Below are 16,116 nucleotides of genomic sequence, written 5' to 3'. Positions count from 1 at the left end.
GCTCTGCTGTGTGCATGTATGTGACTCATAAAGAGGGTTTCATCCTCCGATTCTACACTCAGGACCACAGCAACAGGCATCGCCACGACTCAGGATCCCGGTGAAGACAGACACCAGATAGACTTTTTGGGGAAGCTGGGTTATTTGGAACATGAGAGTACACAGGTACAGAGAGAGAAGGTGTCTATCTACATATATACACGTGTGAAAGTGATCAATTGTGCATACTTCACAAAGAGGAATCTTGATTATACGAGTGTAGGTTGGGAAATGCACGGCAGCTTTACCCTCACCCCGTTAAGCAGAAGCTCTACACAACCCTGACAATAATTAATGTCACGAAAATGCTGAGTCCTTGGACGTCTGCAGCATCTGGAAGTGAAGGTGTTCAGCTAATTGGCCTCGGCGCAGAAGAAGCAACCTTCAGAACGGGAGTGTAATCCTGGGAGGAACAAGTATCGTACTGTACGTGATGTTCTCACACACACTCTGCAGTGATTATTCATAAATAGTCATATTCTTATATTTCCTGTCACTTCCTGAGTATCGACGCGGCTGCATTTGTGTCGGAGTGATTATCGCATTCGCTGTTTCACGCTTTTATGAAACATGTGTCTTCTCAGCGTGGAGGACACGGAGGAATGTTGTGGAGCAGATTGAGATGTATGCTGAGAGCTTTTGTGGGGAAACATGTAATAAAACGACAGAGAAGGTTGTCAATGGTAACAAAAGAGAGTTTTATTAAAGTAAGTCAAATTAAAGAAGTGCACAAATAAGTAAAGGATGAGGTGTGGACGTCAGTGGTATCAGTAGTGTAAGTGCAGGGTGAGGGTTGCATGGACGTGTATGTGTGGGTGTTGAGATGTACAAAGTAGAACAACTAAAGTAACAGTATACCAAACCAAAACCTGGTGCCTGCGGGAAAGAGCAGAGAGGGGCAGAACAGAGAGTTAGTGTGGCAGGGAGACTTTAAGTAGCTACAGGGCACCGGGCCCAGGTGCCCTGAGTTACTGCAATCAAAGTTAGACGTCCCACAGCCACACCCTCTCCAGATAAACCCACAGGGGCATCACACATGCACACAGAAGAGCACACACAGTGAAATTGGTCCTCTGCATTTAACCCATCCTAGTACTAGGAGCAGTGGGCAGCTATCGTGCAGCGCCCGGGGAGCAACGGGGAGGGGGGGGATTGGAGGTGTCCGGTGCCTTGCTCAAGGGCACCACAGCAGGGCCTAGGAGGTGAACTGGGACCTCTCCAAGTAGCAGTCCACCTTCCATATTTGAAGTCTGTTCGGGGACTTGAACCGGCGACCCTACGATTCCCAGTCCAAGCCCCTACTGACTGAGTCACTGCTGAACAATTGAGGGCTTTATAAACAGAAAACAGAAAAAGAAATAAAATACAAATGCATGAATAAATACTTTATTCAATAACTAAATAACATTTAACAAACAAACAACAACAACACCAGTGATCAAAGAGGAATCAAGGTAAATAGATATGTCTTAAATTGTAATGCTTTTTTAATTTTGCCAATTTTTATACATTTTTTAACTACTTTTCCAATAAAATCAAATTATTATTTCTTAATCCAGTTTTCTTTTTTCTCTTGATAAATAAGACATACTCAAATTGCATCAGCATGTAAAACAAATAATAAGAAATAAAAAAGAGCAGAAAATAAACAATTATACAATAAAAACTTCTCAGCATAGAAAATAAAACAGAACTCAAAGAGTGAAAATATAAAAGTGGACCGTGAAGAAAAGATATGTAAATTATCTGATGAATAAAAAACACTTTTGGGGTAAATTTTAAATGTCATCTGATAAAACAGGAATATTTTTGGTCACTATAAATGACCCAATTCTTGAAATTCAAAATGTTTGAATCATAAAAAGAAAAGTGGTACCAATGTTTCAAGAGACAAAAGGTATCCTTGGACCTTTCATTTCCTCACCTTCCCACAATCCCCAGCTCCTCCCACAATCACCTGACCTTCCTGCACACCTGCACCTCATTTCCCAATCAGCTCCCTCTATATAAACCCTTCCAGCTCCCTCTCTGTCCTCCCTGAGATTGTGCTTTTCTCTGAGTAACAACACAACTTATTTCCACCTGCCTCGTTCTGTTTAAAGCTAGTACTCCTCTGAATTTCACACATACCTTGACCTTTTGGAAAAACTACACCATGAGTTCTGCTGTAGTCAGCTCCTGTTGTTACTGCACAGAAAACCTGGATTACTTTTGACACGTAAAGAAAAACTGTTTATTATGAACTTAAGAAACCAGGATGGCTTGGAGCTACCTATTTGGATTTAAAAACCTCTAATGGATGTCCCAGATCTCCCCACACCTGGAAACAGTAAGGAGCATTAATGTTAAGTTTGTGTATGATGTCTGTGTTGTTGGCTGGTGATTTAAAGTGACTAAGTACATTTAAATGGTTTACTTTTCCTCCACTACATGTATTTAACACCTTTAGTTGCTAGGCAGATTAGGATTAATGATGGTAAATATAATCTCCCTTAAATCAGACTTTAGTTCACCTGCAGTAAATCCAGCAGCTACCCTGCAGTATACAAAGCCATTCAAACTAGCTGCACCTTTACCAGCTCTGAGAACACTTTAAAGATCAATCATTATAAAACATATCAGAGATATTATTCTGAAATGGACCAATCAGACAATGACTACTTTTACTGTCGCTACTTTAAGTACATTTAGAGGAGAGTACTTTCTACTTTCACTGGAGGAACATTTAGAATACTTTTACTGTGACAGAGTATTCCTACACTCTGGTACTTCTACTTTACTCAAGTACAAGACCTGAGTACTTCTACTTTACTCAAGTACAAGATCTGAGTACTTCTACTTTACTCAAGTACAAGACCTGAGTACTTCTACTTTACTCAAGTACAAGATCTGAGTACTTCTACTTTACTCAAGTACAATATCTGAGTACTTCTACTTTACTCAAGAAGATCTGAGTACTTCTACTTTACTCAAGTACAAGACCTGAGTACTTCTACTTTACTCAAGTACAAGACCTGAGTACTTCTACTTTACTCAAGTACAAGACCTGAGTACTTCTCCCCCCTCTGTGGTTGGCTTATGAAGATGGAGGCTCTGAATCTCTGGTTGTGTATTGTCTGGTTTTCGGAAGTAAAGATATCTGTAAATGATATGAGTTTGTTTTTGCTGACATGTTGCTCCGGTCTGTTGTTGTGGTGTGATGTTGCTAAGAATATTTACTCATTTGGTACCAAGTTTAGACTCGGGGTACTTGTACTTTACTTGAGCATTATTTCCTTTTGCTACTTCATATATTTTACTCCACTACATGTGTTTAGCAGATTTGGTTACTTTGCACATATAGAATATAAATCAATTCATATTTTACTATAGGTGAAGTTAGCCATTGGAATATAAATCAAATCCACTTTTCCTGGTGCAACATTGAAGTTATGAACACATTAATGCTTAAATAATTATAATACAATACATTTTTTTAAAAACCTACAATTTAACTAACATTAGCGCTCTGTATTAATAATATTTGTTAGTGAACCTGCAGGATTTGTCTCGATATAGTCATTGCACGCTCAACCAATCTTATTTGTTTATGTATTTTATGATTTTTATAAAGCAATCATTAAAAATATACGGTGCTTTTTTGTTGCTAAATTGCAAAACCAGTCACTTAAACTTGTGTACTTTCACTTAAGTATACATTTGAATGCTGGTAGCTGCATTTCTACACTGCAGTATCGTTGCTACATCTTCGAAAGTTATGTGATTCATATACCCTAGATATTACTTGTGATAAACCAAACCATGGTGTGGATTTTGATGACTCTAAAGGGAAAAAACCCTTCTGAGGGGAACTCCTACTGAAACTGCCTTTCTTTTTTATGAGAAGTGAAGTCTTTCAGCCGTTTCATCTCTCTCCGTGGGTCCCTGTTAGCTCGTTTATTTATAGCAGCATCTGCATGTCGACACGCATGCTTCCATCTCCTGCAACACGACTACGTATCACCTCCGCGCTCCAGATACGCTGGATCCTTCTAAACCCTGTCAGAATATTTTGGGTTCAGTTATGACAGTTATCCCCCCCCCCCCCCTGCGTCTATGTGGGCTGCTGTGTTTGAGTGTGGTAAAAGACAGATGTCAGACCCAGACTGAGATTGCGTGGATGGAGGAGAGCCTTGGCCTAGTCTCTTAGAGTGGGTGGAGAGGCAGAAGACAGTGGCACATGTATAATTGACAACCTGTGCTTTTCTCTCCGTCGACTTACCGACATTTCCTCTCTGTAATCTACTTTTCCTGGCCCGGGCACTAAAGATGGTAGTGGGCTGTGCTGTGAGCCGGCAGCTTGGATGGACCTGGCAGAGCATACGCTTGGCAAGGAAAATGGCAAGGGGGGGGGGGAATGCCCGGGCAGCCCTTACATTTTCTGTTTTTTCCATCAGTGTTTCACTTTTACTGCCGCACACACGGTTGTGGGTGTCATCAAAGTAGGTGGTGATTTGAATGGTAGGAATGATTGATGGTCGTTGGTTCCGAATCAGAACTGAATGCATTTCCTCTTCGCTGGGTTGTAGATTATGTGAAGTGCATGTCTGTTTGTGTTGCTAAAGAGGAGTTTTCTTGCTAATTTCAGCTTCATATCTGTATTTTGTTCCTCTCCTGGGACATGTCTCCATGCCTTAATGTTCAAAAATCTCTTTATTTTTCTCCTACTCTCTGTGCTGCAGCACCTCTTTTCACCCTCTGTCTGAAACCACAACCTAGTCTGCTCTGAATGGTTAGCTGGCCGGCTCTGTTTGAAATTCCCCCAGTTTCTCCCCCCCAGCAGACGGGAGGTCTACTGTAGGTCGCAGTCACCTTGCCTCACGGTGCTTTAAAATAAAAAATCACAGTTTGCAATCTGCCACCATCAACAGTGTGTGTCCACCGCCTCGCAGAGCCTTGTCCTGAAACACACAACTACATGACCGAACACACACCGTTATCCTGTACAGATACTGACACACACGCACACACTTATACGCAAAGATACAAACAAGAGATATAGATATTTATTCTCAAGTACACGTCAAGCAAGGGGAAAAATGTGTGCACGCACGCACACACACACTCTGTCTGAAGTACTTTCTAGAGCCCATAGAGACAAAGAGGACAAATCGCGTCAAGTGTAAAACCTGTTTTATTTATTGACTTGTCTTATTGTTTATTCCTTTGTGTATTGTTTGTCCATAAATGTACTTTGTTTGAAATGGAAACCGTGTTTCTTTAAAGGCAGTGCAAGTAAAACCAAACAAAGGAAACGACACTGCGTGATTTCAAAATGAATGAGAAAAATTGATTAAAAATCATAATAATTACTTTAAAAAAATCCATATATTAAAATAATCCATAATTAGATAATTAAAATATTTGTTAAGGAAACAGTAAAAACATTAAAAAAAATAATTGTAAATAAATTAAAATTCCTAAACATAATCAGGCACAATATGGAGGTGCTATCATAGCCTCACTTCAAGTATATTAACCATTCTGTCTTCCTCCTCCTCTCTCCTCCTCCCTCACCTGCTCTGACTCGCTTTCTCTCACCTTGTCGTGTTTGTTATTCCATGCATAACAATTCATCTCACCTCCCTCTCTGATTCCCCTCATCTACTGAGCAGCTTCCTCTCTGCCTGCACAGATTCTCCATCACCTGTTTCTTTTTTCTACCTCAGCTTCCAATTTCCCCCTCCCTCCCTCCCTCCCTTCTTCTTCTATCCTTCCAGGTAAGTATGCATTGTTTTTGTCTGCACCATCAACCCCCTGCCCCCCATCTCTCTCGGAGCGTTTTATCTCCCGGTACAGAGCTAATCTGTGGACTCTGGGAATTGTATGAATCAAATTGAGCAGATGGAGATAGGTGGGGATTATGTTTTGCTTATTCCCATTTAAATGCACAGATTTGCATTATTCTTTTCCAGGTCAACAACCAATTAAGTCATGCATTGTACTTAATTAGCATAAGTGGTGTAGTGTGTAATTAAGCGCCTTTTTCAGGCACAATGCACACACACTATAATTACAAATACACAATCTAAAGTAGCTGTGATTAGAACTGCATGTTAGTGAAGAGTTTGTTCCTCCTTCTTGCCGTGTGTTCCTCCTCCTGTCTTTATGGATGTATATTTACAAATGTCTCGCAGGCAGAGATATAAGCTACATTTGATGTTGAGCGTAACGCCTCCCTGGAGGGCGTGCCTGTACTGTGCAAATACACTAATACGAGCCTCCCACTGACAGCGCATCTACTGAGGCGGCGGGCTCCGACACACCGACAGACTTGAAAGGAATGAGTTCCCGGATGAAAGCAAACACGTTAATCGAATAAGTTCAATTTTCAGACCCCAAGTGAACGGATTTGCCCACCTGGCTCACTGATTCCTGAATGCAAAGTGATTCCTCTCGCAACGTGTCTCTGACCGGTCTGTGATTGGCGCAGCTTGATCGAAGGAAGTCATTTAGCTTACAAAGCTGTACATCATTCCATTTTGGTGATGGGTCTTTCACTTTGAAAAAATAAGGGGCGGATAAATGGATTCTATAACGTTTCTAACATGAAAGAAAATGCTTTACAGTGCCCCATGCTTACAAGACGCGCTGCAGGCCCCTATGTAGGGAAATAAGTGGATATTTGGACAACCAATCTTATGAATTGCATTGCATTTATCCATTTGTACACATTTATCCAAAGCGACTTACCATTAGTGCAAAAAACATAGAGATTCAAACTCCGAACAAGACGGAAAGAGCAGATAGATTCACTTCAAGCAATTCCTACCATTGCAAATGCTATAGAATTTTTTTACAAGGCATATGATCTGCAGAGTTTCTGCTGTCCTGATGTCAATGGGGAGCTCATTCCACCAATGAGGAGCCAGGATAGCAAACAGACGTGTTTCAGTGGGGTGCCTGGGTCCCACGCGCAGAGATGGAGCAGCAAGCCGATTGGCTGACGCCGAGCAAAGAGCACGTGATGGATTGTATGGTTTAACCAAGGCCTGGATGTAGGAAGGGGCTGATCCCCTCACAGCTCGGTAGGCCAGTACCAGGGTCTTGAAGCGGATTGTGGCAGCCAGTGAAGGAGGAGAGGTGTTGGGTTGGAGAACTTGGGGAGGTTGAAGACCGGTTGGGCTGCAGCTTTCTGAATTAGCTGTAGAGGTCGGATGGCGTGAAGAAACCCAAAATAAAAAGGCATTTGCAGGGTAAGGCATCACCGCCAATTAGGACCTGTCTTGATCAAATCATTTAAAGAGTAAGGGTTGTTGTTTATCTGCCTGGACCATATTTCTCACATGTTTTTTGAGGGACCAAGTAACTCAAGCACGCTGCAAAGTAATCGCTGTCCGACTAAATCATTCAAAGATCCCTACTACACCATTTCCTCTGATCCGGTGTGATTGGTACCCTGACTTGCTGCCGGGTCGGTGTTTTCAGAGTTTGTTGTGATTGAGCACAGAAAGAGGAGCTCATCCTAAACATGTTCAATGTAATGGCCTTGCTCCTGCCCAGAGTCGGCGCCAGAGCAGATCTACTGGAGGGGCATTGGGTCATTGGCAACTTCGAAGTCAATTATAGTCGATTGTGACAGATCGAGAATATGCTTCACAGCTGGTAGGAGGGGCATCAATGACCGCTAGGGGGGGCACGGCCCTCGAATGCCCCCCCTTAGCGCCGGCACTGCTCCTGCCCCATTCTCAAGCTTGGAAGTCATTGTTTTGAATTTGGTGAGTTGTTGAGCTTCAATGTGGAATAAACATGGACACTGAAAAAAGATGGGTTTCATTTTGTCGTTTCCCTGAAAGATTAGGAAACGTGTTGATCTTTAAGTTAGTTATCATCTTTAGTGGGCTGTGCAATATTGGGAACTACTTGTCCAGATTATTCCAACACCTCCTGATTGGTGGGGCAAATGTCCTATATGTCTCGCAATGTTTACAATAGAAACATCATTTTTGTATCGGCTGCAAGATTTAGATTGGTATCCCTCTTTGAGTAATGCTACACCCTTTCACAGAGTTTCATGAAAATCTGCAGTTTTTCCTCAATTTAAGATCCGTTACAGATGACCCAGTCCAGCCCAACTTGAACAAACCAAGTTACATTTCAGAGCGCTCACTGAATGAGACTTGGCTAAAGTCCAACACTGGTCACGTTGCCCCATTCCAATTTTAAGCATCTCCGGAGCTTTGTTTCTTTGGTAATGCTCAAGATTGCAACGCTCCCCTCGGTTGAACCCGTTCACTATTTTTGACGGCTTTATTATAGCTTCCCTCTCATTTACATATGTAATCAGCCCATACTTTCAGAACCTTTTAGGATTCAAGGTGGCAGCCACTAATTAGAAACTGGGGAAAGGCAATAAAGCCCCCTTTTTTTTGAGCTTTCGTTACCAACTTCCCCTTTGTGCGTGGGACTAATAAAGTGCGGCTCCTGCAGCTTGGGACAGATTAACTTGTTTTGCTTTTTTTTCGCCTCAGATGAAACGTATGAAGCGGGTTAATTGCCTTGGCCCTTGCAGAGAAATAGTCTGAGGCATATAATCTTTTCAAATCCGCAATGCTGAGGAGAGACTGAGTCAGAAAGCAGCATCCTGCTCCACAGCAGTGTTGACCGGCCGTGTTTACACCGGCGATATTTACCTGAGTGAAGCTGCAGAGGAAGAGAAAGTATGAATTTGCCCATTTTCAAAGTGATCCGTGCTTGTCAAACAGTGGCTGGATACACACACACACACACACACACACACACACACACACACACACAGCCCTATGGGTCACTGCTCTGTCATTTTACTGCAATTACATACCGACACTGGCATGAGCACACACAAGTTTGCTCTGCAGACCATGAGGGCACGGCTCATTGTGACTCCTGCGGTTGCAGAAATGGAAATTTTAATGAAGTGAGCGCCGCAGTGGTTGTCTCCTCGCCCTTCCTGGTTCCGGGAGAATGGCACTTTATACAAAAAAAAAAAAACGGACCAGTGATTTCATTAGAGATACAGAGGAAGTCGGAAAAAAAAAAACTCCAGACAGGCTCTCATAATAACTGCAGCCCTCCGTAGTGCCACAGGGAGACGGGGAATACACACTCATTGACCTCATTCATTCATGCTCATCTTTCACACACTCCTCGTTCACTGCTTCTGCTTTGTTCTGACTGTCCCGCTTCTCTTTGCGGTGCATAGGGGGAAGGACAGGTCAGCCTAATTTAAGCAATTTAGTCAAAAAACGTCAACTTTCTTTGCGTACTTTAAGAAAAATAGGCGACTCTTGGATGGAAACTGCAATTTCGATGTCCAAAAACGTGATTGAAATGGAAAATTAGGGCTAAATATTGCAATAAGATCAGGTGTGTTGAATGCAGCCGTTCATCAAATGATATCCAGAAAACTATCAGCAGTTCAGGAGAAGGACCTAGCAACTTGAACAAGATTTTCTATTATTTATTTTAATAGTATTAACCACAGATTTGGCTGTAAACAGACTGTTGGCCCTTTCACACGTTTTCTCCAAAAAAACTAAACAAAACGCTGAAAATGAGAATAATTCTGTCCTCTTTTCACTTGAAGCAACCTCTTTAACCATTTTATTCCAATGTTCATATTGCATTGATGAAAGTGACTTTAACTACTGTCAAAAGGAAATCCTTTGCATTATTGCTATCACTTTTAATGCGCTTTATGTCTTAGATCTGTGTGTCACTATGCGTTTGTTCCTGAGGAATTCCCATTCATTATTTGGCTCATTCAGCCTTCCCCATTGACGCGTTTCTCTGGTGTTTGTCTCCTCTTTTGTGGATAAAACTGAATATAGTTTAAATGCAACAGCTGTTAAGAAGTGTGGTTATGCTTTCAAAGAAATCCTACTTTGTAGAAACCTGAACAAGACAAAACACGATGAAAAAACGAGCAGAATATAAGTAACAAGAGAGGCTGAGGAAAGTTTAAGAAAGTACACACACACACACACACACACACACACACACACACACACACACACACCACAGCTTTCCTCCCACATTTGTTTTCCCACCTCTGCCTGTCCATCTCGCTGTTTGGACAGCAGCCACATCTTAAAGCTGTGTTTTCACCTGCCAAGCTAATAGCACAGATACACTGTCTTGAGAAGCACTCAAGTTTCTTTAAAAAAAAATGAGGGCACTGGGAAAGTAGCATCCTCGCATTTACCGGAGAAATCAATTTAGGCTCTCTTGAGCGAGTCAGGCAAAATCACATAATTGCTGTCATTACTGCAGCCTTTTCTGATTTTCAGCTTTCAAAAGGTTACAGCGCGGAGAGTTTGAAAGGAAAATGGTATAAGTGGTAAATGCTGATTGAGTGATAAGGTGAGCCTTTTGAAGTTTGGTAGTTGCTGCTCTGTTTTGATTGCACTCACACATGTTGATTTCCCAGGTGGTGTGTATTTTTGGTGCTGGTGGATGTTGGTGCATTTTGACAGAGCCAGACTAGCTGATTCCCCGTGTTTCAATCCTGTATGCTAAGCTAACCAACTGCTTGCTGTAGCTTCATTATTACCTCTGCAAAAAAAGCAAACACATGGGGAACTATCCCTTTAAAAACAAATATTTGAAAGGGGCCCTATTATGCTTTGTAGGGGTTTTCCCACTCCTGTAATGTGTTCTACACTGTAGGTTTTAGTGCATGTAAATGGTCTGCAAAGGCTAAAACCCTTGTGTTTCTTTCCCACACTCCCCTAATTTCGTTGCATATGACATCACGTTGTTACCGGTTGCGATTCTATCCAACACATTGTATGTGAAAGTCTAAGGGGGCGGGACAACTCTAAGCAGTTGACCAATCACAACAAAGCCGGCCAGCTAACCAATCAGAGCAGACTGGGCTCTGGTTTCAGACAGAGGGTGAAAAGAGGTGCTGCAGCACAGGGAGTATCGCTCTTATCAGTGCGGGTAAGAAACACACGCTCAGCGACACTTCGCAAAAGTTTCTGGATGTACTCTGATTCTGATTGAAACAGCATGACATATGTTCGCTAAGCCACACGGGCAAAGGTCTATTTTGCGACTCTAAGTTTAACTTTAATTTACATCCTGTGTCAAATCTAGTACATATGATTCTCCGATGACACCACCATTGTTCAGATGAAACTAATAGGATGTCTTGCCTTTCCGCAATTCTCGTTTTTCTGCAAGCAGTTCTTATCATCGCTCTCAAGACCTGATATCATTTGTCATGATTTGACTACCGTGTAAAATCCTGTGACCTCTTGTGTGAATGGGAAAGCAGAACTCAGAGGATGAGTTTGAAAACAGGCAGTCGTGCAGAGGAGAAACAACCACTACAGTGGTCCGGTGAATGGTAGAGACAAAAGTCTTGTTAGGGACGAGTCAGACACATGCTGATTGCTGTTTTTGCATTAAAGGGTTAATCATGTTGTCTGTCTTTGTCCAAAGGCTGGTGAGACAGAAACAACACAGGACAAAGACACACAGCTTTCTGAAAAGAGCTGTAGCAGCAACAGGCTTGATAAGAAACACACTGCCTGTAGATCCATCATCACTCAACAGTATTTATGTACAGTATTTAATGATTAAACCTCTCACTTGAACAGATCAATACTACCTACGGAAAGGGTTTTGAAAACTAAAGTTGCAGGATATCTCTGTCTGGAGCAGTGGAGAAAACGGGACCTCTTCCCCAAAGTTCACAAGAAATCACTGAAAATGAACAGAATTCGATGCAATGGAGTTTTACTCATTAAAAAGCAACTAGCAGACCCAGGAGCTGACCTTTGAATAGCCTTTTTATAGCTACAGCATCCTTGTTTTGTCATTGGTTGAAGGGCGATGTTCCACCCTCCATTTCCCTGTTATACCTCCACCAAAACTTCACCTCCTTGGCCTCCTAGCATGCGAGAGGGGACGTTATTATCAATTTCACATCCGTATATTTTGCTAGGCTTTGCTCTTTTGTTGAGAGTAACTTGTCTTTATTAAACACCAGTTCACTAAGCATTTAAGTTTCTGGTCCGGCCAATATTTAAGAACATCAGTTATAAACACGTGGCTTAATGTCATGCCACATTTCCATGAGTATACATGTCTTTGCAGCTCACTGACTAATTAGTGTTTAAAAGTTGTTGCTTCATTAGCATGCTTGCCAGCTAACACGCTATTTCACCATCAGATATCTGCTGGTGCAGAACAGATGGTGAGCTACTACAAAGTTGTGGTTCAGTTAAAAATGACTTTCAAGAAGCTTGTGTTTCTATGACTTTCAACTCCCACGCTAGCTCTGTTTCACTCAAACAGAGCAACTTTTGTAACGTTGTTTCCTGTTTCAACACACTCGGCGACTTCCACACAGCCTAGCAACAACCTTTCACTCATCTTCACATGATGTGTGTGTGTGTGTGTGTGTGTGAGGAGGCGGGTTGGCTGTGGTCTCTTCTGCATTTTCACTCCCTCGTCTGCACTTGTTTCAATTCTCACAGACGCAAAACATGTCCAACATGACAGTGGAGAATGGCACTGCGCTGGACTTGAGTAACACGGCGTACGCTGTGGTGTTTGGATCCGTGGTGGTGCTGGGTTTCCCTCTCAATGCCGTGTCTCTGTGGATTCTGCTATGCTGCCACAGCCACAAATCCCCGAGTACCATCTTCATGGTGCACCTGGCCATCTCGGACCTGCTGCTCGTCATCTCCTTACCCTTGAGGGTCTACTTCTACGCCACGGGGGACTGGACTTTTGGCAGCATGGCTTGCATGTGGGTCACGATGCTCTTTCGCAACAACATCCGCTCCAGCTCCATCTTCATGACCTTCATCAGCGTGGATCGGCTGCTGGCGGTGGTTTATCCCTTGCGGTCGCGCCATGTTCGGACCTCTTCCAACGCCTGGAAAGCTGTAGCGCTCGTTTGGGTGTTCGTCTTGATGGTGAACGTCCCGGAGAGCCTGGCGTTTTCGAGATTTTTACAAAAAGAATCCACCTGTTTCGAATTCAAGCAGCGCCAGTTATCAGCTCTATCCTACTTTCAGCCCGTGCTGGTGCTCACCATGCTCGCAGTGAACGTGGTGTCCACTGCTCTGGTCTCTCTGACTCTCCGCAGACACCTGAAAGACTCGGCAAGGATCTCCAACAAGGTGAACATCATGCTGATTTTCGTCATGAATCTGATGATGTTCATCGTGTTCTTCTTGCCCATATCGTTGGTTATTTTCTTTGCAAAATCGCAACACGCTTTCACTCCATTGATATGCCTTGCCAGTGTGAACTGCTGCCTGGACCCTTTGTTTTATTACTTCTCCTTTGATGGTTTCTGGAATAGAAAAGACGATGTGGATTCCTGTGGTGCGAGAGTGCAGGGCGTGAGAACAATCGGGACCTGGCCGCATTTGAGTGTGTGTGAGGACAAAGCCAAGAGACTGTATTATTGTATACTTTACAAATAAAATGTTCACTTTGAATCAAAACTATAGCTGTTTGTTTGATGACCTGACACGGAGATATAGTTAACAGTGCGGTCGACTCACCACAGGTTCCTCTCCTCGTATCACCTCAGAACAGCTAAGACTCATTTTTATTTCAGTGAGCTGCAAAGATCTGAACATTTGATCCTCTGGGCATCTTTGCGACTTGTATTAAATACAAATACTTCCCTATGATAACAAATAAGTCTTACTGACCTGTTCTTTGTAAACTACATGAGCTTTTTAGGAATGAAAACCATGACTGTGTGGCCCTGGGCGAACATAAGTGCCTCCAAGCTTTTTAAATAAGAACAAGAGGCAGAGGTTCAGAGAGGACATATTTTTGGATGTAATTTCTGTCTCTTTTTGCATCTCTCCAGGAACTTCAGAGACTCTAGTGTAGTGTGCCTGTTCAATATTATGTGCATGACAAGAAATACCAACGAGAACTGCTCTAATTTAGCTTCACACCTCAAATATATGTTTATTTGTTTACTCTGTGACATATTTGCAGATGTGAACGCATCCTATAAACCCACTGATTCAACTAAAATGATACAAATAATAAATAACTCGGATGATTGGTTCAGTCTCATTGGGGGAAAATATAAAGCCCACTAAGTCTACGGTGTTTGACAAAAGCGGTTTTCTTTTCTAAACACTCTCATTAAGTTCAGTCGGCGATCATTTTATTTGAGGTCATTCTGCTGGTAGATCTGTTTGCTCCTGTTGTACTTGGTGTTGTTTCCGGAGTTGGAACAATTACTCAAGTCTTGTACTTGTTTTGATAATGATTGATCATTAAAGTGTTCTCAGAGCTGGTAAAGGTGCAGCTAGTTTGAATGGCTTTGTATACTGCAGGGTAGCTGCTGGATTTACTGCAGGTGAACTAAAGTCTGATTTAAGGGAGATTATATTTACCATCATTAATCCTAATCTGCCTAGCAACTAAAGCCATTAAATACATGTAGTGGAGTAAAAGTACACAGTAGCATAGAATGGAAATACTCAAGTGAAGTGCCTCAAAATTGTACTTAAGTAAATGTACTTAGTTACTTTACACCACTGGTTGTTTCCATTGCTATCACAAAAAATTAATTGAATTGATTTTTCATTAAACTGCAAGAAATAAGGTTTCTGAAATGTTTAACCTGAAATTAATCCATCCTGGGAATCATGCTTTGTTTCATAAAAAACGCGAAAGAAAACATGTTGAATTTAGCTGCTTATCAGTTAAACTCTGTGTATATTTCCTGGAGATTGATCAAATGTGTGAAACACATGCCTTTTTTTTTTAAAGCTATGGTTTATAAAGTGTTACAGAACCAACACCTACTTGTTGACGCGCAAGTGCTTCCTCATGCGAGATACAATCACAACAGGTGAAGCTTTTCTCTGTATGTCAGAGGTTATATTTTAGGAGAACCCACAGGATGTCTTTCTTGTGTGACTATCTGCAGTCCATTCAACACAAAGACTTCAAGGCCGAAGGACTCATATTTTCTTGCATGTTTTGTGTTTAGATACAATAAATGTATTAATTGCATAAGTGGATTCCACATAATCCATATAAGTGGATCCACATAGGTTGTTGCAAGCAGCACATGCACATTAATAAGGGTGGCATTTAAATGTTGTTTTTGTGCACACTTCTTAGCTTTTCTTATCTCATACGGTGCTTTTATGCTATGTTCTGTATAACTATTATAAAGACATGTGTAGGAGGCATCAATAATGCTCATGGTAAACTTTCATCCCAGGGATAAGACATAATCCTTCTTCATCCTTGTTAGCTTTTCCTTTGAATCCCTTTAACATCATTTGGCTCGGAGTTGTGAGTCTTTTGGTTAAAAATCCTGTGATGCCTTTGTGCTTCTTGTGAGTGTCTCAGAACAGCAGCCAGCATCGCTCAAGTCCTGCAGGCTTTTTGCCAAATGGAGGGGCATCTGTAATGCGCCTGCAGACATTGGTCCAAAACAGGATTTAGATTTGAGAAAATCCAGATGTAATGTCTGGACATAGACACTGGTACGGTGGCCGAGGCACTTCTAGTAGGAGAACTACTCTGCAGCTTCAGAAATGATGCAATAAGGAAACACAAATGTGCCAAACCACATGGAAATGAAGAGTCATTTCCACCAACTAGACAAAGCATGCACAGTGTTTACTAAAAGTGTTTAACTCTGCAAGAAGCTACAAGCACATCAGAAACCAGAGGACACTTTAAAGAGACGCACACCGGAGCACTTTTTGACGTTCAGGGATGATAAATCTGGCCGACTGTTACCAGAGGAAGTCTGCTTCTGGTTAGGGCTGATTAGATAAAATTAGATAGTCTGGGGGCACCTTCTCTCTCGCTCTGTACCTGTGTACTCTCATGTTCCAGATAACCCAATTCCCCAAAAAGTGTATCTGGTGTCTGTCTTCACTGGGATCCTGAGTCGTGGCGATGCCTGTTGCTGTGGTCCTGTGTGTGTTCCTCTCCCCACGATTTCTTGCATTTTCCCCCCTCACTAACTACGGGGTGTCTTGGGAGTTTTTCCTTGTCCGATGTGAGGGTCCAAGGACAGAGGGTGTCGTAATTATATACGTC

The 16,116-nt window shown here is 42.2% G+C and overlaps 1 protein-coding gene across 1 annotated transcript; it reads left to right on the top strand.

Annotated features, from left to right (window-relative positions):
- The first annotated feature begins 2,090 nt into the window (after positions 1 to 2,090).
- lpar5b (lysophosphatidic acid receptor 5b) lies at positions 2,091 to 13,526 on the top strand. Its single transcript, XM_063906386.1, has 2 exons — positions 2,091 to 2,368; positions 12,546 to 13,526. Exons 1-2 carry the CDS (start codon positions 2,339 to 2,341, stop codon positions 13,503 to 13,505), a joined length of 990 nt encoding a protein of 329 aa, XP_063762456.1. The 5' UTR covers positions 2,091 to 2,338; the 3' UTR covers positions 13,506 to 13,526.
- Positions 13,527 to 16,116: the final 2,590 nt, after the last annotated feature.

The sequence above is a fragment of the Eleginops maclovinus genome, chromosome 18, assembly GCF_036324505.1.
Source record: "Eleginops maclovinus isolate JMC-PN-2008 ecotype Puerto Natales chromosome 18, JC_Emac_rtc_rv5, whole genome shotgun sequence".
Lineage (NCBI taxonomy): Eukaryota > Metazoa > Chordata > Actinopteri > Perciformes > Eleginopidae > Eleginops > Eleginops maclovinus.
The sequence above is the reverse complement of the archived record's forward strand: the minus strand, read 5'-3'. Positions and strand labels throughout refer to the sequence as shown.